Source organism: Macrosteles quadrilineatus, unplaced genomic scaffold (assembly GCF_028750875.1).
Source record: "Macrosteles quadrilineatus isolate MER2022 unplaced genomic scaffold, UCM_ALF_1.0 Scaffold_8__2_contigs__length_117827958, whole genome shotgun sequence".
Taxonomy (NCBI): domain Eukaryota; kingdom Metazoa; phylum Arthropoda; class Insecta; order Hemiptera; family Cicadellidae; genus Macrosteles; species Macrosteles quadrilineatus.
This window is the reverse complement of record NW_026542601.1, coordinates 109,604,756-109,629,214: the sequence shown is the minus strand read 5'-3', so window position 1 is coordinate 109,629,214 and position 24,459 is coordinate 109,604,756. Positions and strand designations below refer to the sequence as shown.

Here is a 24,459-nt window from a genome sequence, read left to right as displayed (position 1 = left end):
TAGAATACTCCCTAGTATCGCTTCATTGTAAAATTATTAATTTAATTATTATACTCGAATAACCTTAAATAAAAAAATCTATGTTAACCCCAAACCGGTATTAATCTTAGAATGCAAAAATAAATACAGTAAAATAAAATGTGATAATCATTCCACCATGTGCGATATTGAATTCAGGCTAAGGGTTTAACTCCAAACATTGCAGTTACATGGCTTTAAACTAAGCCTACTACTTAACAAATTGAAAAGCAACACTTTTTGTGTTTTGTTGATGTAAATTAATCAAATTAATAATATAAATAAAACAAAGCAAACCTTAACCTTTGTATCTAAACAACTTATTTTAATAACTTTTTGTTCGTTTACCTTATCTTACGTCTAAATATCAAATTTTATTATTTTTAATGGTTGTGTAATTATGATGGGGGAATCTGCTCAGCTAAATTTGGAAAGTGCTAAAAGTAAGTTTATTCTTCCTAGGCAGGCTAGGCCTACCTACTTTAAACTCAACCATAGGCCTAGGCATTAACATTTAGGCTATGATTCAACTAAGTTAGGCTAGTCCTAAGGGGTACACTTCCATGTCTGTTGGCACAAACAACCGAATTAAAATATCGATCGATATATTGTTTGGTTAGTTAAGTAGGTAAGGTTAACCTAACTATAACGATTTATTTAAATTTATTTATATAGGCTGCGGTATTATTTTTGCCTAAACAAGGATAGTTCTTAATTTGTAATTTAAATGCGTTTAAAGATATTAAAACTGAAGTACAGTAGACTCCCTCTTATCCGGACTCCTCAGGACCGAGGCCAGTCCGGATAATGGGTTTTCCGGTTAAACCGACGACCCCAAAAACTCGTTAAAACGGACTGTTTACTGTGATATTCGACTTAAATTTAGGAGAGCATTGTATTTAGACACGTGATCACCGGTCTCAAATCTTTCCCACAAGAACAGTCGTTTCAGTACTGCCCACTTCCTGCCGATCTAGTCTGGTTAAACCAATGTGCTGATAAAAATTGTCTGGTTTACAGAGATGTCATTTCCGCCGAGTGTAGTCCAGTTAAAACGATGTCCGGTTTAAGGTGTCCGGATAAGAGGGAGTCTACTGTAATCAGCGAGCACAGAATATAAATAGAGAGGGCATTGGACGAGAGAAGTGAAGCCACCCGAAAATCGGCGTTGCCCGTATAAGTGGTGGGGAGAGCGATCAATCAATCAATCAATCAAATCTTTATTCAGAACGTACATAACTGCACATGAATGCGTCATTGTTACATTGTTGTTACATTGTTATACACACATAATGTTAAAAAATTAAAATAAATAGTCTACTCATAGTTTAAAAAATTCCTCTTTACTATAAATAGAATTAATTATTAGAAATGTTTTCAATTTTCTTTTAAACATATTCATACTCAGCTCTCTCCTAATGCATAAAGATGAGTCATCCAAGTAGCGCGCGCTTCAGGCACTGGCGCCGGCGGGGCTGGCACTGCACTGCCACCCTCATAGTGGTTAAGCTATGTTTTTTGTCTGAAGCTGTCTTCTAAAGCTACTGTAATTCATATCAAATTACGACAGCAAGAAACCTAACTGATTTACTGATCGCAAAAGTGTTAAGTAATTGTATTGGAATCACCCTGTTTCCAACAGACCACTGTGATGAGCAGGAGTTAGAACAAAATCATGTTACTTTGTTAATAAAGGCTATATGTCGGAAATATTTTACTGTAAGACTGCACCACTACAGTAAGAAGTTCAATGACAAGTTACACGTAAGTCGAGTCAGGCGCCACCTAACAAAGGTTGTAACATTTTTAGGGCAATAAAAGTATTTTTGAACAGCCTTGTCTACAATATTTTGTTTTCAAACGTTTCAATTTCAAACTATTGTTGTTAAGAAATGTAATTTACAGTGCAAAATCCTATGTTTTCGTAATGTATAATTCATTTATTGCCATTTACACTCACTTGATTTGTAGTTGTTTGAGTAAGGTAAAACAAACACAAACGGATATTTTTTTTAAAGTTAAATGAAAGTCAATTCAGGCACATTCTAACAAAGGTTGTGCCATTTGTAGTATAGTAAAAATATTTTGGAACAGATTTATGGGCAGCATTTTGTTGACAAATGTTTTATGTTGTAACTAACTATTATTGTTAAAACATGTAATTTACAGTGTAAAATTATCTGTTTTGAGTTATTGATTTATTGCCATTTATACATGATATGTATTTTTTTGTAGCGAAGTAAAAATTACCAAACAAAATAAATTTGTTTTAATATCCTTATTAAAAGTTTGTAAACAGGCTTCAATGTATGGTTCAATATGGGGCCGATTTGGTCGTCATTAAGTTATTATTTACCAACACAAAATAATAATAAAACTAATGTGAATAGCAATTTTAAGTATACAAATGTCACCGTACTTATATTATAAATGTATAAATTAGAATGAATATTAAATGCATCAATCACTGTGTGTGTAGTATGAGAGACGTGTAGTCGCAAGGCATCGCCCGAGCGCCGGGGTCCCAAATTTTGCTTCTTCTTCTACCTGATTTATTTCCAAAACTATTCATCATTAATTTTTCCAAAAAATATATGTTATGATTCAACTCAAGCTCTCAAACTTTGCCACTGACGAAACTTTCCTGACCAAAAAATAAAAAAAATCTAGATCACTTACTTTTTCATGTTCTAATTCTAAATTTAATGATTTCTTTGGGTTTTAACGGGTGATAAAATTACAAAAAATTATTTTTTGCATTCCAACCTTACTGTCAGTGAGAAGCACTAATTTAGAGTAGCTGTGCCAAATTTGGTAATTTTAAGTCTACTCTATGTGTGTCTAATCATCGTACATTTGGAAAAGGTGATCTACCTACCGCTATATGCAGCAGTTGCCGCCACTTGCCCGTGTAAGTGGTGGGGGATTGGCTACAATGCCCGCAACGCTTGCTGGATATACGTAGCCCCTCTATTTCTATTCTGTGCTCTCTGACTGTAATACGGAGGTAAAACAAAAATATCGATATATCAAAAAGAAATCATTGATTTTAATGAATGTGCTTTAACAGGAATGTACCCAACTTTCTTATGACAGACTATTTTTCATAATTTTTTGAACTGAAGAAAGTGAATTCACTAAAAACAGAAGGCTTGATACAGTTAGTTTTGTAAAGAACAGTTTGGTAGTTACGGAATACCAGGCGTTGTTGTTTCTGACAGTGGTACCAAAATTAAGTTTACTGTTGTAGTTGGCTTGTTTAGACTGTGGATACATTTTGATTAAAGGATTCACAGATCATCATACTCGGTAACATCTACTTGCATATTATTCCACATTATCAGATTCTAAATAATGTACAAGTCAAGCATAGTGTTATCCAGCCTTAAGTTACTTGCAATCGCCTAAGATAGGCTAATAAAATTTCAGTTGGGAGACAAGAGGGATCCAAACCAGAAATTTTTATTTATTTTTATTTTTTATATATTTATTTTAGCCTATTTTTATTTTCAATTGACCCTCAAGATCCTCTTTCTAAAAAATATATTTTTGAATTAGATCACAAACAAGAGTATGATTGTTTAACTGTACCTAAGTTTAGTAATCAAGCTCCTTGATTATCGGCTACAATAGTTTGTTAAAACTTATCATTTGATTGTCTTAGCTGCTTTACAAGACATCTTGGACACGTTAGATGAACAAGAGAATGCTCAAAAACTTTCAGAAGCCAAAACCAATGCTGGTAATGATATGTTGAAAATGATGCAGTACGTGTTTCCTATGGTTGTGCAAATTGAAATGGAAGTGATAAAGAAGTATGGATTTCCGGATAACAGAGATGGTGAGTTAATTTTTAAAAAGCTTTTTCCATAGTGTTTTGTAACATTTCTAGTATGCTGTTTAAATTTTATGTTTTGATTAAGGAGCAGGTTTTAACCTCTAGTTGCGTTTTTTGTAGTTACCCTGCTCAATAAATGTCCTGTGAAAATGTTAAGAAGTTGTGGCTAAAGCTTGAAGCAGGTTGAGATTTAAACATTTCAATGCATCAATATTCACTATGAATAATTGCTCCACTGACCAAAAGACCACTACATTGGAATGCTATATTTGGCATAACGATTTGAGTACCTAACATACTAAGGCTGTAACAGTCTTTCACAATTTTTCTTCAAACATAACATTAAAAATCCACCTCCAAGAGTTATAACAAATCGCAATTACTACATTTAAAATTCCAACTTCCAAGCTAGTAAACTGTTGACATTTTGGATAGTAATTCAATAATTTGTTCCCTAGGCATTATCCAGTTCACCCAACACATTGTGACCATGGAGCGAGAGGATGGGGAAATAGCAGAGCTTCATAAGAAAGTCCGAGCTCACTTTCTTCCTCCTGTCACGATAGCGTCTGATGCGACTCCATGATTTCATTATATTATTTAACATATTATCCTGGTAATCTTAAAGCTTTATATAATTTTTCAATTTACTGCCACTAGATGTAGATTTTTTATTTTATAAATATAATATTCATATACTTGTTTGGTAGTGTTCATTTAAAAACTTCAAATATTTGAAACATGAAAAAGTCTTAGTGATATCCAAAATCACATAATAGACGTTAAGTCTTATAGTCCATAGTGATGTAGTAGAGCAGGAACACGTGGGAACGGCGTTCCCACCCAGCTTTTTCCAACAGTTCTTTATGTTAGTCAGTTCGTAGACGGTGAGCGTTCCCACACTCGACTACACCACTGGTCACTCTGCTAATCAAATCACATCTAATCTCTGAAGCTGGTCAACACAAATACAATACCCAGTTTAAAATACCAACTCATCAAAGAGCCTCGGAACTGTTTTAATTAAAGTTTCAATCATACAACAAAAATTAATCTGTACAGTACAACTAATACTCCATTATGAATCTGTTGGTTGATGAATTTGTGTGTTTGTTGTTATGTTTCCTCCACGATCACAATCTAACCAATTGACCTACAGTAATGGACTGAACTTTGACGAGTACGTTTTCCTATTCATCATATTCACGTTATAATCTTAGTATGCCCCCCATTGTTTTCTCAGTTAAAATATTTTTGATGGCCTATAACGTAATGTTACAAGAATTCCATGTTGAATTGTTTTTATTTGAAACCTGGACAAATAAAATGGTATAATATTGTAGGATAAAGAGTTTGCATTTTTAGAACAGTACAGCTGTAATGAATGACCTTTTTAGCCTGATGGAATTGACGGTTTGTTACAATTAATTTGTCTCTCCGCTAGGTCATAAGCATTAAAGTGACATCTCAATTGTAAAACTCGATTAAGTAGAACAGCTGGAAAAGGGATGTAACCCAGAAAATCCGTACTGTATTAAGTATACAGAAAGATAAATTTGTAAACAGCTGATTGTTCAGTTCAATGTTTAGAGAATCTATATATAAAATCCAATGTAAGTTTGTATGTTTGTATATTTGTATGTTTGTCCTTTATGGACTCCAAAACCGCTTGACAGATTGTAATGAAACTTTCAGGCATTATTAAGCATTATTCAAGGATGGTTTGTGTGAAGTTTGGTGCAGATCCGTCAATAGGGCTCCGCCCCAGTGGCTCTGGAGTTTCCCATGTTAACCTTATGAGTACTCATATTTAAATGGAATTAAAGAATCTTAACAGCTGGTACAACTAAACAATTTGATTCTGTGATGTTCAATAGCATTAAAAAGTTAATAGGTTTAGCAACAGGGTGCAGCACTATATTTATTTTTAATTTATGAGAACAGCTAATTTGCAACCAAAAGGTGAGTGAGCGTAGCGAACGAACTTCAACCAGGATGTGATTGAGCCATGCGAACGAGCTCATCTTGAAAATGAACGAGCATGTGACATAAAACCACAATAGGACAGGACGACGTCTGTCGGGCCAGCTAGTCTATCTTTAAATATAAAATCCAATGTATGTTTGTATGTTTGTATATTTGTATGTTTGTATATTTGTATGTTTGTATATTTGTCCTTTATGGACTCGAAAACCGCTCGACAGATTGTAATGAAACTTTCAGGCATTATTAAGCATTATTCAAGGATGGTTTGTGTGAAGTTTGGTGCAGACCCGTCAATAGGGCTCCGCCCCAGTGGCTCTGGAGTTTCCCATGTTAACCTTATGAGTACTCATATTTAAATGGAATTAACGAATCTTAACAGCTGGTGCAACTAAACAATTTTGATTCTGTGATGTTCAATAGCATTAAAAAGTTAATAGGTTTACCAACAGGGTGCAGCACTATTATTTTTTTAAATTTATGACAACAGGAACTTCAACCTCGAGGCGAGTTAGCGTAGCGAACGAGCTAACCTGAAGGCAAGTGAGCGCAGCGAACGAGCTCAAACCTAAAGGTGAGTGAGCGTAGCGAACGAACTTCAACCAGGACGTGATTGAACCATGCGAACGAGCTCATCTTGAATATGAAAATGAACGAGCATGTGACATAAAACCACAATAGGACAGGACGACGTCTGTCGGGCCAGCTAGTATTTTTATAAAATCCAATGTATGTTTGTTTGTTTGTCCTTTATGGACTCCGAAACCGCTCGACAGATTGTAATGAAACTTTCAGGCATTATTAAGAATTATTCAAGGATGGTTTGTGTGAAGTTTGGTGCAGATCCGTCAAAAGGGCTCCGCCCCAGTGGCTCTGGAGTTTCCCATCTTAACCTTATGAGTAATCATATTTAAATGGAATTAAAGAATCTTAACAGCTGGTTCAACTAAACCAGTACGTGATTGAGCCATGCGAACAAGCTCATCTTGAAAATGAACGAGCATTTGACATATAAAACCACATGAGGACAGGACGACGTCTGTCGGGCCAGCTAGTAGTTTATAAAAATAGATTTCAAATAAACTACTTTTTTGATGATTGTAACATGATTGACATAGCCAAGGTATTCTCTTTAAAGGGTGTACATATAAAATCAACAAATTTAATTTATCGTAAATTAGTACCTAGTTTTATTCACCTAACGACTGTCTCACAGTAAACCACATAATATTTGAAAATTAAAAGTGGTATTGCATAATTTCTTCAGTTACCAGTTTTGAAAACACAATTAAAATGCACAATTTGCCCACGGGTCTCCCTCGTATAGTTTGATTTAATTTTATTGACACTTTCTATTGTTAATTTTTACAAGAAAGCCCCCAGTAACATTTTTTGCTTGATCATCAACTTGATATTCATTATTGCACAAATCCTCCCAAAACAACCAACTAATAATTTAACTCCTAAAACAACAGGGATTGACACAAACAACATAATGAATTATTACATTTATTAAAATTATAGAAACATCATAATAATTAATTAGAAACCGTATAAATTAAATGTGTTGCATATGTAATGTCAGACAACAACGAGAGGTAAGCGGATCACAGAGAGCCTCCACGCAGCGCCAGCACCAGATGCAGCACCGAGCCTCCTTGTACCTTGTAGTCGTGCGCCGTCTTCTCATCATTCCTGCGACAAACAAAGCCCAACATTACTTTGTACACTGATTACTTAAAATATAGTATTCCCATCTTATGTAACTTTACACGTCCCGACCACCAAATCCATGGTCCAGAAAAAAATCAATCCTCACTCAAGACTGATCCAAAAGTTGAGATTTAACCAGATACCGAACTTTGTGCGTTTGAAATCCAAATTACAATTAGTATAATTTCATAACACATCAAATGTATTCAAGACCATTATTACTCTTTTCAATCCTATTTTTTTAAGGTATGTGTGTGATGGTGATATTAACAGTCTGTAAGTAGTATGATGATGTTAATTTATAATGTGATAAATAATGCTATGGATAAAAGTATCACACTTATTGAAGATAAAAGTGTTAACTATTCATCAAACATGGTCGGCAGGAAACATCTTAGAAAAACTATACACAATCAGTGACTAAAACCAATAATTTACAAACTTAGTATTCCGAAAAATTCTAGACAAATATCACGTAAAACTGCAACAGGTTGTGTTTTGGATGTAATTTAAAATATCGACTTCCTCACAACTATATTGTCTACACCAACTTTCTAAATAGGTAGCTACCAACTCACATTTGTTTGCCGGAGAAGATAAGTCTCTGCTGTTGAGGAGGAATTCCTTCCTTCTCCTCTACTCGCTCCTTTATCCTTTCGACCTTGTCTGTTGGCTCGATGTCGATCTCAATCTGAACAAAATAAACACAATACAAATTGAACATTTTATTTTAACACTCGGTATTTAGTATTTTTATGGCATTTTGAAATGCATTGTTTTATGAACTTTTCAAATACCGTACTTATAAGTGTGTATCCAAGTCGTTGTAGTTACACTACCTATTACTATTAGCGAATTTCCCATAGGGAATAAGCTATTAACGCAGGTCTCATGGGAAGACCTGGACCCGGGGCAAATTTGTTTTGAAAACACCATCTATTCAAATTCATATATTTTTGTGTCCGCCAAATTATCTGATTTTGATTAAATTTGGTACTGAAATGTGTAAACCTATGTTAATTATTCCAACAAAAATGATCATATTGTTTATTTATTGTTAGCGAACATCCATGATCAGACTATGGGAACGACGCTTTATGGGGTAAATATTGGTACTGGCCAGCCAGTACAGTTTAAACCAGTTTTCTCAATTTTTATTCCATTTAAATTATTTTATCATCATGAAATGTTTTAATTATTGTGATTGTGACAGTCTTTTAATGAATCTATTGACATACCATAGTATATAATATTAAAACGTGACAGGGTTTTTTTTATTATTTATTTTTTTTTTTTAAGAGGTTGGCTGCTTCTTTTAACCTTGCATTTGCCCGTCCACATAGACTAAGCGCCCGTGCGTGGATCGTTTACAGCAAAGCAAGGACTGAGCCGGTACAGTACAAAGGTGAACTGTACTGATAAAATGTTATTGGCAGTGACCAGGATCCGAACCCACGACATCGCTGTCTTGGGCCCGAAGTCCGCGATGCTACCGACTGAGCCACCGACTCACTCACGATTCTGAATCAACCACTTGACGGATTTTCATGATTTTTGTGTTGAAAGAAAAATAATTTTGAGAACTAGGGAATATCAAAGCCATAATTTTAGTTTAGGGTTTCAGTTTTTTTAGAAAATAAGTTTAAAATTTTTAAGTCTAGCATCCGACGCTAACATTTTACACTAGCTTTTGGTATAATACCATTTGCCGTAACAGCTGTAAACATTAAGCGTGTGTGACACAAATTCAGCATTTGGATAATAATGACATGCATAGGGTTGACTTATTTAGTAATGCTACAGTCATTGATACGTTCATTTAATTGGTAAGAGGATGACAAGACTATTTAAATATACATGGTAAAATGGTAGATGTTCTAATTTATTTTTTAGATCCAGTCTTTGAAATTGTTAGTATGTTTTAGTGCAATATAATTTGTTTTAACAAACAGCTGGTTGAATATAAAAATATTCTATTGAACTATCAGGTTAGTTTTATTATTCTGTGATTTTGCCATTGATTATAGGAAATGAGAAAGATTCTATAACCACTGATGTATACAAATTGAGGCTCTGCCTCCGAGTCTTCAAAGGAAAGGTTATGCAAATTATTTTTCTGTTGGACTTTTTGTGGAAAGAATAGGAAAATAACAATGTTTATATGTTTTAATTCACCTTGCCAGCTTTTTGTTTACAATAAATGTTTAACCGCTTAATCTTCGCTTGTATTAGAAATGGAAATATTGACATGACTACAGTTTTAGTTGACTACTTAATTCCCGTACGTAGGGCGGGCCAACAGCTCGTAGTGTATTAAATTAAAACATTGATGATGCGATGCATACAAAATGACCTGACAAAGTTCTAAGGGAAGAAACTAGTCATCATACCAACAACTGTAGATTGGAAAAGATACCGGTATAATCGTTTTATTTTATCAATTGGTTTCTCATTTTTTACTGTAAAGACATGAATTCTGAAATTTATTCCTAGACCATTTAGAAGCGCTTAAAAAACAAATTATTTATTATCAAGCATCGTTATGCACTTTTCCCCAGGTACTGAAAAGTATGAAAGCCACTGTGCTAGATTTTATCTGGAAGTAACTTATCTTATTAACAGGGGCAGGCCAAAACCATGAAAGCACTTCATCCGAAAAGTCGAATTATTGCGCACAATCTGGAGGTAAACTTAGCACTATTTTACTTCAAATGACGTTGGTTGGGGTAAGGAGGTGTAGAATCCCCGAGTCCGGAGAGTGTTAAACCTCAATCATGTCAACAGCTCTATAACTTACTAATTAATTATATTGAATTCCTTTTTTGTTTAACTTTAAGTCAAATAAACTGTTTTTGTTTTCGAAGAGTTAATACGAGTAAGTTAATAATAATAAGAGTAAATATGAGTACACATATAAATCAATATGGTTTAACAAATGATTAACTTATAAAATAATCGGGTTTAACTTTTTTCCACATCGCAAATGTATACCCTTCGAAACAAACCATGGGACTAGTAAACTATAAAATAGCCTCTAGCAGCACAAAATACCCCCAAAAAGTTCTACCTCCAGATATTTATTTTAACTCAGCAAAAAGAAAACTGATACCATATTTTAACCTAATCAACCCAACTTTTTTTTATTCAGAATCTCAGTGGGTTCAAAATAATTCAAACCTACCAAAAAAATCACCAAGTTAAAGTTATAATGGGCTGTTATTACCATACTTTTCAGATATGGAGAGCATTAAATACAAAAAACTTAGGCTTCTTCTACAATAAACCTCAAAGCTTATTATAAGCCCTATCCGTACTTCAAGAATAAACACTAATCAACACATCAATTACCTCTTTTCCTGTTAATGTCTGAAGAAGTAAGCAGGACATGAAACAAAACAAAGTGTTAAGAATACATTGAAACTGAATAACGGACATACAATACTCAAATTAAATCACAAAAAGAGACAAATCTGAAAAAAATCAATAAGCAAATTAAGTTAGGCCTATACTCACACAAACTGAGTTTCTAGCTTCCTGATCTGGCGAAACTTCGATATCCAACTCCATTGTATTACCGTATCAAACATTAGAGTCTATCGAGAACCAAGATTATCCTAACCATAAACCAAACTTCTATAAATTTGTAACAATAGATAATAACAATGGAGATGGATAAACTTATAAAATTTCTGCCGAATCAGTTCTAGTATTTTAAATTATAACCAGTCTATGTCATATGTAAGGCTTAGTATACTTTTATATAAAACCACGGAATAAAGATTGAAACTTGAAACACTATTAAAGATATACTTTTTAGGCCTACAAATGGTAAAAACTTACAACAGATGAAATAAAATGCTTTATTTCCGTAAACATAACACATGTATGGAAATTTAAGTCAAACTAATACTAAGAGTAAAATTGCAACAGTTAAAAATTTGTTTGATCCTGCAACACTCCACGGTTGCAGAACTTATACATTCAGACACAGACCCTAGCCTAGACGCACTGTAGTGTAAAACTGTGTAAAAACTGCATAAAATGAAGTTTGTGAGGATAATAACTTAAGTGGAGGGAAAGCGATATCGGCAACAAAAATTCACCGGAATATAATGAAACCGAGCTTAAGCACAGTTCCTCCAAAATCTCGTACACATACACCATACTTACTCAATACCACACCCCAGGAATATTTAGGCCTAATTCATCAATAACATTCTTAAACAACAATAACTTAACAGTAATTTTCTAACAACAAGAAATTATGCTCGACATTAATTTACTTCTGTCTAAAAAAGCACAGAAATTAAACTTATGAGCACCGTGTCTTCTTTGGTTTTCCGAATGAAACAAAGGATTCCCTTCCTCCAACGAACATATTAAGTACCCACATCTTTCTTTCACCATATGAAGCAGCCCATTTGCTAAAAATAATGATTAATGCCCAAACGCAACTCCCGAACACAATCAGTAAAACCATTGACTATACCTAAACGCAGCTATCGACTTGAGCTACACCTGCCATTGTCACTAGGCTACACTCCATTCTGAACTAACAAATAGCCCACACGTGCAGTGTTAGTCAAAGAAACCAACCACAACCAATAGCAATGCAGCAACAGGTCACTACGATAAATTACCCCTAGATTCCCCCTCATTCCCCCTGAAATCTCACTGTTTCCACCAAATTCCCAGTTTAAGTAACAAAATAACTTATTGCGCTTTAGATTTTGCCAAGTAGGTCTAGCTCTTAGAAACTCTTTAACCTCTAACGGAAAACAGGTGTTCGTTAGGCCTATAATAAAATTAACTTTTAAGCCTAAAGCTAACCAAACTAGCAGTATGATTTCATAAATTGGTTTTAAAAGAGAAAAGGCATTGGGGAATGCAGGCCTGGCTTTAAGAGGATTCGTGCGTGACTGCATTAAGTCCTTTCAAGGTAGGTTAGGCCTACATTCTAGGTAAATTAAAGTATAGGTTATAATTTACCAAGGTGGTTAAGTTAATGCATTATAGGGTCGGCACCTGATTTTTTTTTATTAGGCTACATTTTTGCATTCTCCCTAACATTTACTCAAAATAAGTTACAACGCTGATTCCAAAAGTGGCATTCTTTGGGTACAGTTCCGCAGAGAACCTGCGATAGGTATAACTTATTGTCGAATTAAACATCAATAACTTATATCAATTTTGATTCGGTTTGATATATCGTTTCCACAGTTTTAGCCTATATTTGGGTAGACTTCCGTATCTGTTGGCACAAACAACCGAATTAAAATAATGATTAGGGTGTTCGATTGTTCCATTCGATATATCGTTTGGTTAGTTAAGTTAGGTTAACCTCACCTAACTAACCAAACGATGTATCGAATAATCAATATTTTTATTCGGTTGTTTGTACCACCAGATAGCCTACGGAAGTCTACCCAAATATAGGCCTAACTTATTGTGGAAAAGAAGTAACTTATAGGCCTATCAAACCGAATCAAAATTATATAAGTACTTAATTGTTATTTAATTTGATAATATATATCGGAGGTTCTCTGCGGAACTATATTTGTTCAATGTAAACATCGAATTGAGCTATGTTTGTTTACATTTTTATTTATGTACCGTATAGTTTAGGTATCCGAGGTTTATACTTAATTAAAACAATCAATAAAAACAAAAAGTACAGTTGGTTCTACCATTTGTAGTGGCACAGATTTAAAATAGCCTATAGAACCAATAACTTTATTATGGTTCAATACCTCGTCAAGTAAGTCAAAATTTGTGGTGACAGGTACAACAACCTACATGTTTTTCCGTAAAATGAGGTATCTTTGGGGTTACAAACCATATAACTCAAAACATAGGCTATTTTAAATATTTGGCTGCACTTTACTTGACGTCCTACACTCATTCGATTGTTTTTTCGATTCGATATTTTCATTCGATTGTTTCGTTTGGTTAGTTAGGTTAGGTTAACCTTACCTAACCAACCAAACGATATATCGAATGAAGCAATAGATTAATCGATATATCGATCGATATTTTCATTCGAATGAGTGTAGGACGTCAAGTAAAGTGCAGCCAAATATTTTAAAAACCTTTGACTAGCCTAGGTTCAATGGTCAATGGTATAGGATAGGCCTAGCCGATGTGAGGGTAATTTTAGGCTTACAGCAAACCAAGTTTAAGAAGTAGCCTAATGGGCAAAACCTTTAAAAGATTGAATGTTTTCTTAAACTGTTACTACAGTACAATTTTCAAATGTTAGTGTGTTTAGCTTACAGACTTAAAACAAGCAAACTTACCTTGACTTTGATCAACATGTTGAGTTAATCTAATTTATCTTGCCAAAGATATGAAATTGATGAACAAGTATCCTTTTAATTTGTTAAGAATGAATTATTAATGATACAGTTAAATTTTTACTTGCGAGAATATTTGATGGAATTGTTAATATTCGAAAAAATACATGAGAATGGCTTTGCAGTTTGCAGTTGCAGAACAAGACGCTCGTTTCGATTTCAACTTGCTTCTTGCTTCAACCAATCAAATCTCAACCAGCAGCGGCTGAAGTGAAGTCTGCACTCGACAGCTGGAGCTGGAGGGAGACCAGACTAGAATATTTTTTTTTATTTTACCATTATTTTTCTTTCTAAAAGCAGACTATTGATCATACAATGGAGCTTCAAAGTCTTCTGTGTTCTCGTTACTATTTTAGCCATTTCGCTGTGCAATTTAATTTATATATAACATTATATAAAGAGAATCCAAAGTAAAGTTATAATTAAAGTACTTTTAAAACTAACTAAATGTAGGTACATATTTTTTTCTTCTTCTGGTATTACAGAATTCAACTTTGAGTCATGGATGTCACTCCTAAGCTTGAGAGTGACTTTGATTATAACTTGACTTTGAGTGTCTTCTTGGAATAAGAAGGGATACGAATGATTGGGATAATAATGATCGTGGGAATAATTGATAGTATTCCATTTTTAGGTGGTGAAGTATTTAGATCTGGCAGGATGGTCAAACTGGTTTGACACTTCTTCTTTCTCTTTTATCTGTCTCGTCTCGTCTGCCTGTCTGTCTATAGCCAGACCGGGTGATATAGCGAGTTGTTTATATCTAAATTGTAAACGTAACCATAGTTTTCATTAACCTAAAAGTGGGTTATTGGCATTATTAGGGAGCGAATTCTAATGTTTGTCAAGTGTATAGTGAAATCACAACTTTATAATATCATAGACGAGTGCGTAATTCAATTCAATTAGGCTACTACAACTTTATCGGTATTTTAAAACCTTAGTTTTGTGAAATCAGCCAAACTTAGTTTATTTTCAGCATGAATAGGCCAAATTTAAGGAGAGATCTCGGAGGTGAGCATGGGTACAATCGGTTGGTTTTTAAAATAGTTTTGGGACTCTTTATATTCTTGGTGCTGTTCAGTTTTCCTCCCTTATGTGGAGGACATTCTCACGGCCATGGCCACTCTCATGGCCATGGTCATTCCCATGATCATGAAATCGACGAACCACCTTCTTTCAAGTATTCTCAGACAGCAAATGTGAAAAAACCTGAAAGCCATTCAGACAAACCACCTAGCCCCAAAGTCTCAAGAGAGACGTTATGGATGGAAGCTCTTGGATCGACATTACTCATTAGTTGTGCTCCGTTTTTCATCTTATTCTTAGTTCCTCTGGATAACAGTAAAGAGAAGGAGCCACTTTTGAAATTGCTCCTAAGTTTTGCTTCTGGAGGATTGCTAGGTGATGCATTTCTGCATCTAATTCCTCATGCGCTTGCCCCACATACCCATGGAGGAGATCATTCTCATGAGCCTCATAGTCATTCTCATTCTCACGAGCCAGTCCACAGCCATTCGCACACCCATGATCACGGAGGTCATGGTCATGATATGAGTGTAGGTCTTTGGGTGCTTTGTGGAATCCTTACATTCTTGGTAGTGGAAAAGTTTGTTAGGCTTGTGAAAGGAGGGCACGGTCATTCTCATGGTGCTCCACAAGAAAAACACCAAAAAAAGGAAAAACAAAGCGATGAAGAGGTAACTGAAGATGAAGGTAAAAAATCGTCTAAAAAGAAGCAAAAGGATAATAAAAGTGTAGAAGACAAGAAAAAAGAAGAAGAAGCAGGTAAGTTATCCTATGTAAGTCCTTTTTTTAACATATAAAAATCCCTTTATAAAATAGATTCATCACGTAGGCCTAGGCTACCTTACTTACTACTATTTTAAACTAGAGTAAGCCTATAAAGATATCTTCAAGGGTATTCCTCTAGGTTCTATACTGTATGGTGTACCAGCTATCTCATTAATTATCACCCCACTCTAATCCAAACGTCCGGTTTGGATTCACTTTTTGAGGGAAAAACATTACCTTCGCATTTAGTAGGCTTATTTAAATCAAAAACAAAGTTACCGGTATTTGTCCTAACAGTGTGTCCACCTTCCCAGCCAACTTGTAAACCGGGAGAACCGGGAATCGTAACATGAATTTTGGTGGTTTGATTGTAGCCTATGTTTGGTGATTAAAACAACAGCAAAAAAAAACATAGCCCCTCCATATATAAGTTTTAACTTTATGATTTCAGCATATTTTATTAAACATTTTAATAAATATCTTTCCTTCCAGATGATATAAAAGTTGCTGGTTACTTGAACTTAGCAGCTGATTTCACCCACAATTTCACTGATGGTCTCGCTATTGGAGCGTCTTTTCTTGCTGGACGCAGTATTGGTCTTGTAACAACAGTTACGATTTTGCTTCACGAAGTTCCTCATGAGATCGGTGATTTTGCCATTCTCATTCAGTCTGGCTGCAGTCGGAAAAAGGTGTGTATTCAATTTGGTTATTTCTTGCTTGATTTTTTTAAAACAAATAAATTAGTATTCAGGCTATAGGCCTACTTGTTACCAAAGTAAAGTCAGGAATGTAAGCCTTAGGTTGGGGCTAGCAACAATTTAATTTACCGGTAAGTTAGGCTAAAAAACTAATTTTTGGAAGTCCTTAGCTGATCTCTTACAGTTTCTGCCAGTAGGACTAATAGTCTACAGTAGAGGGTTCAAAACAGTTAGGGATTGGGGTGTTCAGATTAACTGATTTTTTTGGATAATCGGTCATTAGGCTACAGATACACTGAGATACAATACCTATTTTAAATTTGATTGATAATTGTAAAATTTATTTTTAAATGTTTGGATGTAGGTGTCGTACCTATTTTTTACTGGTTTTACTATTTCCTGCTATTATAGCAACTCCATAAGCATATCTAGTAATCTCTGTGACATCGGTAATTGTCTCCCATGATCGTGGTGATACCCGGGAGTGATACCCGTAAGCAGGTTACTATATAAGGTAATAAGGCTACTTGTTGGGGGTTTTGTCTCTTCCTTAATTTTGGTTAGCAAAAATTTTGGTTTTGGATAACCAGGTTTAGATAATTGTTGCTCTTCTATAAGTTATTTAAAAAATGTAATGAAGTTGCAATACAGGTAGTGATAGAGCAACTTCGTATTAAAAGAAAAACACTATTATGGGGCTGCTTATACTGCCCAGACTAAAATTAGTTTTTTTGTGTTGTTTAGGCCTACCATTTGAGCCCCAGGAATAATTTATTTTTTATTTAATTATGCCGTCTATGGTACTTTTGTATTATACGGTGGCCACTTATTTTAGGGGGATTTTTTTACCGAAGACCAAAATAACTACAAAATTGGAAAGAACATACTGTACCTACTTTAATTGACTTACTGTCCAAATTTGACATGATTACGATTAGCGGCCTTCAGGTTCGGCCTCCCAAAAGGCAGCGATGTCGGCGAGGATTGAGTTAAATGCGTCGCCGCTGCTAGCTGCCACATGAACTCTGCCAAGTACAGCGCGCTGCAGTGGTTATTTTAGGTTGGGTTATCATAAATATGTATGTAGGACTTTCCTCGTTTCGTTATGAATCGAACGATTCCAGATGAGTCATCACTCAGCACCAGTGTTGGGAAGTAGCGCGCTACAAGTAGCGACGCTACAGTAGCGCGCTACTTTTTTTGTAGCGTTAGCTGTAGCTACGCTACTTTTAAGATTTTGTAGCTTTAGCTGTAGCTAGCTACATTTTTAAACTAGTTGTAGCGGAATTTTAGCTACTTTTCTCGCTACATTAACATTGTTTGAAATAGTGATTTTTATCATAACCTCAACCTTACGTGAAATAACCTCTTTCAAACTGGGGTTTTCAAAAACATTTGGCCTACTTTCTTGGCTTCGTACAGCTGGTTGCAGCCGTTTCATTCCCTATTACAACGTTCTGTGGACATGGAGGCCATTAAATGAGTGTTATCCACATTTTTGGCTCTCATTTCCTTAATTTACTACTCTATGATTACTGTCAGATAAAATAAAATCGCTAGATGCAGACGACGTTTAAACGTTACCGGTGACAAGAGAAGCTATTGAATGCTTGCAAATGATTGACAGGGAAATTAGTAATCAATTTAGTTTCTTTATTATATCGATAGTTTTTCAACTTGGGTTTCAATTGAAACCAACACTCCTTAAAATAATGAGAAAGCTGGTCTATCGACCTTTGCTTCAGCTGTTGATTGTGGTTTATCATCACAAGTCCTTCCTTGGTTAGATTACGAAGATTTTTCAAAGGTTTACTAAATTAACAAAGAGGAAATTACCTGATGAGATTTAAGATATGCCTAGACTACATGATAATTGTAACGATAAAATCTCCATATAACATGAAACTTACATTGAAAAAATAGCATAGTTTGCTCCTGCTAACAGCTCTTGTATAGGACTGTTCCTAGGCTATGCTATGGTTTAAGACGAATACCAAGTTCCAAGTCCATTTATTAGGAATATATCTGTTTAGTCCTTGCAAGAACAAGCCTACTATAGCCAAATTGTTACATAGCCAAGTAGGCCTACATGTTATTTTTACTTTACAAATTTCAACATGTTTAAATTAAAAGCCGATTTCAGGATAAGTTGCTGAATACTGTTTTCTGTACCAACTAGGTTGAAGCACAATTTGTCCTTTGCATAATGACAATAAAGGACGATTTCTTGACATTGAAAAGTGTTATTCATAGAACAAGTGTAACTTATCACTATGGTTAAAAGTTATATCAATGTCGTTTTTAACATTAAAAGTAAAGAAAGGCAATAAACTCCCATTTCAGTAGGCTAGGCTCTGTAACACAAAAATGTATTTTTAAATAATCGTTTTACAGTTTTATTGGCCTTAATATTGTTGATATAAGACATCTATAAATAAATCTTTGAAGAAATAAAATGAGCTTTTAAAATATAGTTTGGTTGTATGTCCTTTGAACTTAATGAAATTTACATTTAAGATGCTTAAAAATAATGCAATATCTAAAAATAAGTACTAAATATGATGGGACACCCAACTGTTAGGTTCTGTTGTTATAATGTTAGGTTTCTAATGCCAAAAAATTAAATACTATCTAGGAATAATTTGTTTTCCAAGTAACGTAGATACAATACTGCCTTTTTTATGTTTGTTCAATAAAAATGTAGTTGCAATTAATTTTACATTTACCTAATGTGCGTGGGATAAAAAGTAACGTCTTTGGAAAAGTAGTTAAAATTGTAGCTGTAGCTACATTTCATTGTAGCTGTAGTTGTAGCTAGCTACTTTTTCGGAACTGTAGCTGTAGCTGTAGCTAAGCTACTTTTTTTGAAATGTAGCAGTAGTTGTAGCTAGCTACATTTTAAAAGTAGCTTCCCCAACACTGCTCAGCACACTGACCCAGATACAGGCGGTGATACAAGTGAGCCGCACACTCCGGTCAACAACCTAACCTTCGCCTACTTGGAGGGGATTTGGCGGGTGAAAGTATGACTCATCTGGTATCGGTCGAACGAGGAAAGTACTAGAAACATATTTATGATAACCCAACCTAACATAGCCGCTGCAGCGCGCTGTATAAGGCCTCTGTATAATAAGAAAGTACTCTGTCTACATTTATCAATTTTTTCCCCTTATCGTACACAAATCATATCCTCCACAAGGCCAAGGCATTGGTGTGTGGCAACATGGCACCGACATGCAGAAATAACAAACGTGTAAGCAAAAACATTGCATATAGCTCCAATGTAAATTAGAGCAACAGCTGTTTCGGTTCGCCAGGACAGCAGTGTTGCCACTTTTTGTCTCGCTGCGGCATTGTCAGAGAAGGCTATACAGTATATGAACCCAATCTATAAAATAGCCTATTCATATAAAAAATCAAGTTTTTGTTATAAACACATACAGTAAAGAAGGTTTGTTAAGTAGCGTAATGCCTCATCAAAGGTGACACACACCAAAGTTAATTCTTCTTTCCATCAACTTCATCCCTAGCCGTCATCAGTTTAATTATGCAACTCTTCCATCAAGGTCTGTCACAGACTGATGAGCTCCTCATGAGTTGGCTTGACGGATTTGAACCCTCGATAGAAAAGTTGCTGTCAGATAAGATCGGATAATTGAGACTCTACTCCTACTGTATGACTGGAGGATTTTTTGTAATTATTTTATGTTTAAGTGAAGCATTAATCTAATTTCATACAAATTTGATGGCAGGCAATGCTGCTTCAATTGACAACAGCCGTAGGAGCCCTCGCTGGAACTGTCGCTTCTCTCTGTGCGGAGGGTCTTGGTAAGTTTATATAAAATGTGTGCTTTTTATATTACACGTTTACATTTTAATACATAAAAGCTTTTACCCTTGAAAATTCAAAAAGATCGGCTCTAAAAGTAAACTATAGGCCTACAAATTTTATGAAATTTGGATGCACAACTAATATGTATTACTACCGGTACTTAATTATGTTTTTTTGATTGTATTATGAGTGAAATCCCTTGTTAGCTTTGTTGGCTGTTTATCAGCCAACAAAGCCAAAATCAGCTGTTTATTTGGTCCTAGGACCATTTATTAAAAACTCAAATGATCAAGGATAGTTGGGTCCGGTTTTTAACTAACATGTTAAGCTACTGACTTTTCTTAGGATAGATTTAGGGAACTTCTAATCGTAAGAGGAGCTCTACACACTTTAAAATTTACATTGTTTTGCTTAAAATAAATTAAAAATTGTGATACCGGTATTCATAGTAAAACCTCCAATAAGAATAAACTTGGTTTGTTAGTTTGGAAAAATGTATAGGCGGCTACAATATCTAAGAATTTAGCAATATAATATTTTAAACAAGATTTCTCAACTAGTGGTATCTTAATTAGCATAGAAATAGTTTGATTGAAACATGAACCAAGCGACATTTTTTAAATCAAATTACTTTGGAAACTAAAAGAAAATAATTAGTTCTGTAGATGCATTATCGAATCAGCTTTTTAAAACAGCATCTTATATATCTTAAACTCGTTGAAACATAGCATGCTTTTGCATTTGTGCATGTGAGTAGCCTGAAGTGTGTGACTTGGTGTGGGTTTGGTGATAACAGACAGACAATGCCTTGACACTGCAAATATTGATAAGAGGTCTTACAATACCTGTCTGATATCAGCTGAATAGTATTGTAAAATTGTTTGTTTGGTTTGTATAGTTTTCAAACTGAAATTAAACTACTAACTAGAAGACCCTGTACTGTTCCGCAGCATTGAAATATGTTTTTTGATTGAGTAATGCAGTATATTGAACTTATCTGATTCAAACAATCAATAGCTCAAATGCCTTAAAGAGCCTTTAAGAGTGTTGATTCGTGATTCAGCAGTGTGCTTTAGGTAGTCCGATCTTAATAATCAATAGCTGAAATGAAAGCTGGTATTTCACTGAAGGTTCTTAAGACCAAAACAAACAGGATGATGTAAATTGTAAATAGAACTGATGGAATACATCTTTAATTGAAGTGAATTAAAAATAAAGTCAATTTTTTGTTTTTTTTGGTCGAGCAATACAGTAGGTAAATTAATGATGGTGGTTGATTGTATATGTGGCAAATCTATGTGTGCATGCCTTTAATTTAAGACCAAAGTTATGAAAATCGGTCAGTTGAGCCAAAACTACGCGGAAAAAGAAAAACCAATATATTTACTACACAGATTAGGCCTACAGCTAGTGAATAAAACAAGGTTTTAACTAAACCAAGGGTTAAATTTTTATTAATAAAAAGTTTGTGTTCTAAAAGATGTTTGTTGGTTAAATGTGATTATTAATTTATTTGTTTAGTTTAAAAATGTTGCATTGTAAAGCCAGTTGCGTCTTTTTAACTGTATAAAATTGGAATATTTAGCCTACATTTTGTGTTTTACCTTTGACTATTAATACAACCAATCCATTAATATTAACTTCACTATCCAATAGTCAATGGTTTAAATTAAAAAGAAAGAAAATTATGTAGCATAGGTCAAAAGGGCAAAGGGTTCAAGCATTTTTGTTTGTAGACTCACCCGAATGGAAAAAGACCGCCCTCCTGAAGAAACACAAATCTTAAAATCCAACACAATAATTAGGATATTCTACTGTTGCTGACAGCATTGTTCTTGTTGTAGACTGTTCTGGTTGTTGAAGGAAGAAGAAGAGAAAATTCTATGTTTTGGGTCTATTTGTGTGTTTTTAACTTTTTTTCCCCTAAGCTAAGCCACCATAAAAATAGGTTTGTTCTACCATGTTCTACCTATCCATCACAAAATCCTTAAGATCTAGCCTAAAGCCATTGTTACCGAACAAAGTCATAACCCAACCAAACAAAAGTTTGGAAGCTAATAAATTATGTGCCCAGTCTCACGCAAGATGAACACAATCAACCTCTGAAAGCACAGTAGGTTTTTTGATATTTGTTATAAGCTTTTTGTTGAGGTTTTGTTACCTAGATTTGTTCGCTTCTTAACCAGAATATCGTTTCCAACAGATAGTGCCGCCACTGCGTGGATCCTCCCATTCACAGCTGGAGGTTTTATCTACATCGCCACCGTCTCCGTCATCCCCGAGCTTCTCGTTGACACCAAGTTCTGGCAGTCCGTCAAAGAGATTATTGCACTGCTGGTCGGCGTCTACATGATGGTTCTCATCGCTGAATACGAATAAATTCTGACACAGCGTTGCACAACATTGATCAAGTAATTCATATTTGAATTACAGAATTTATATAGTTTTAATGTGAAACTACTCTTCAAAGCAACTTAAGTGACTGAACTCAAAACTTAACAGTTTATATGTTGTTTACCTACTGCTAAAAAATGTAGGTAAAAGTAATTATGAGTCAGAAACTGATTTCAGTGTCTCAGCGTGAACTCAAAAGATAACAATGTAAAGTAAAATATTTATAGGGTTGGTAAGTATTTTTTTCTATAAAAGTAATGAAATTGCAAGTTCGAAGTATTTATCTATCTCCCTAATCGTTCTTGAAGACTTTATTTCAAGTTAATTACTTATTTTTAACAAACAAAATCACATTAATGTGGATCAACACAAATTTGATATGTACATTAATGCAGGATTAAATTAAAAGCAAGTATTTTTGATTAATTATCAGCAAAAACTGTTTAAATATTTGATAAATTTTCATTAGCTTAGTTTACAACATTCCATAACTAATTGTTTCATTTTTTGTAAGGAATTTTTTTTTCTGATGGTTATTTTTTAGGACGTCTCTTTATCTAGAAAAGTTATTGCTAATTTACAGCGCAAATTGTTCGAATTCAATGTCAATTTAGCTTAAAACAACTCTCTACTAAAATACTAAACTTCTGATGAAAATAACAGAATGATAACAGCTATTATGATTGGCCTACACTTGTGTGGAGCCACCTGTCAAAAATATCCATTAGCCTACTTACTAGTTTATGAACTAAGAGAATATTGAAGTTAAAATGTCTTAATTTCATTATCGTATATGTGTCCTAGAATTATATTTAGTACTGGATCGTATGTCTTGTGTATTTTTATGACCAAGCATAAATGAAAAAGTCTTGATATTTGTTGGGATTTATTTTATTTTGATTAACTCAGTTCTTATTATGTAACAGCACTGAGGGGGAATGATATATTTTGTTACCTTCCTAAGGAAAACCTAATCATTATTTAGCATACAGACCTTAATGACAATAATCATCTCCTGTTTATTGTAATAAGTAAATAACTTTCTTTACTTTTTGATCATAGCTTTAACAATTTGTTAAAACTTTTTTTCAATGAGATTAATATTTTTGTTTCAAATATATATTGTATAGGCCTAATTAATAATTATGACTTGTTTGAAATCAAAACAAAGATTTTATCGATTTTTTCATTTAATTTGTAATAATGTTTTCACTGTAATAGAAAGGTGTTGTTTAAACAAGTCAAATATTTTTTTGACAGCCAAATTATCGATATGCTTGAATTGAATGCCACCCAATAATTTGTTATACCACTTTAGTCTTACTTGATGTATTTGAGGGATACCTCAATTTAATTTATTGCAAGACGGTTCACCCTAAATCATTGTGAAAAATATAAATACAGAATACACATTTATTTGCATATTATATTTTAAAATGTATACTTACGATTGATTTATCTTCATTCTGAGCTGGTGATCGAAGGTAAGTGTTGAACAGTTATTGTTATGATTGTTTATTAAATTGTTATAAATATTATTATATTTTTACTATAATAGCTCAAACTTATTCAAACTATTATTTGTGTGTGTATTAATTTGACATTCAATTAATTGTTAAATTAAATGTTAAGAGCGATTGGTTGAGTGTTTTTTTTTTATCTTCGCTGGAAAAGAAATTGATTTTGTTTGTAAATATTTATAAGTAGTCTCTTTCTATTTATAAATAGAATATCACATTGTGTTATATTTAGTTATTGTGATTTATAAATAAAATGTATTTTTATTGTACTTTTGTTTTGATACAAATTCCCTTCAGCAATAGCAGTTTTACT

General features: G+C 34.0%; 3 protein-coding genes across 3 annotated transcripts; 2 read left to right on the top strand and 1 right to left on the bottom strand.

The window, feature by feature from the left end:
• Positions 1–300: 300 nt before the first annotated feature.
• LOC129001583 (protein C10) lies at positions 301–4,558 on the top strand. Its single transcript, XM_054428928.1, has 3 exons — positions 301–461; positions 3,683–3,859; positions 4,315–4,558. Exons 1-3 carry the CDS (start codon positions 419–421, stop codon positions 4,440–4,442), a joined length of 348 nt encoding a protein of 115 aa, XP_054284903.1. The 5' UTR covers positions 301–418; the 3' UTR covers positions 4,443–4,558.
• A 2,774-nt stretch (positions 4,559–7,332) lies between these two features.
• Positions 7,333–14,078, bottom strand: LOC129000720 (NEDD8). Its single transcript, XM_054427694.1, has 4 exons — positions 13,849–14,078; positions 10,901–10,918; positions 8,131–8,243; positions 7,333–7,534 (listed from the first exon to the last, which is right to left on the bottom strand). Exons 1-4 carry the CDS (start codon positions 13,864–13,866, stop codon positions 7,447–7,449), a joined length of 237 nt encoding a protein of 78 aa, XP_054283669.1. The 5' UTR covers positions 13,867–14,078; the 3' UTR covers positions 7,333–7,446.
• A 549-nt stretch (positions 14,079–14,627) lies between these two features.
• Positions 14,628–24,415, top strand: LOC129001183 (protein catecholamines up). The gene is made up of 4 exons (XM_054428394.1): positions 14,628–15,693; positions 16,192–16,391; positions 20,153–20,228; positions 22,436–24,415. The coding sequence occupies exons 1-4, from the start codon at positions 14,886–14,888 to the stop codon at positions 22,609–22,611; spliced, it is 1,260 nt and encodes a 419-aa protein (XP_054284369.1). The 5' UTR covers positions 14,628–14,885; the 3' UTR covers positions 22,612–24,415.
• The last annotated feature ends 44 nt before the right edge of the window (positions 24,416–24,459 follow it).

What these genes read in the sequence shown, in the direction of transcription:
- LOC129001583 (XM_054428928.1), top strand. Translation starts at nt 419, where the DNA reads ATGATGGGGGAATCTGCTCAGCTAAATTTGGAAAGTGCTAAAA. An exon ending in AAATTTGGAAAGTGCTAAAA is followed by an intron (nt 462 to 3,682) that starts GTAAGTTTATTC and finishes TGATTGTCTTAG; the next exon opens with CTGCTTTACAAGACATCTTG. An exon ending in ATTTCCGGATAACAGAGATG is followed by an intron (nt 3,860 to 4,314) that starts GTGAGTTAATTT and finishes TTTGTTCCCTAG; the next exon opens with GCATTATCCAGTTCACCCAA.
- LOC129000720 (XM_054427694.1), bottom strand. An exon ending in ATCTTCTCCGGCAAACAAAT is followed by an intron (nt 7,535 to 8,130) that starts GTGAGTTGGTAG and finishes TGTTTGTCGCAG; the next exon opens with GAATGATGAGAAGACGGCGC.
- LOC129001183 (XM_054428394.1), top strand. Translation starts at nt 14,886, where the DNA reads ATGAATAGGCCAAATTTAAGGAGAGATCTCGGAGGTGAGCATGGGTAC. An exon ending in CTGGCTGCAGTCGGAAAAAG is followed by an intron (nt 16,392 to 20,152) that starts GTGTGTATTCAA and finishes ATTTGATGGCAG; the next exon opens with GCAATGCTGCTTCAATTGAC. An exon ending in TCTCTGTGCGGAGGGTCTTG is followed by an intron (nt 20,229 to 22,435) that starts GTAAGTTTATAT and finishes CGTTTCCAACAG; the next exon opens with ATAGTGCCGCCACTGCGTGG.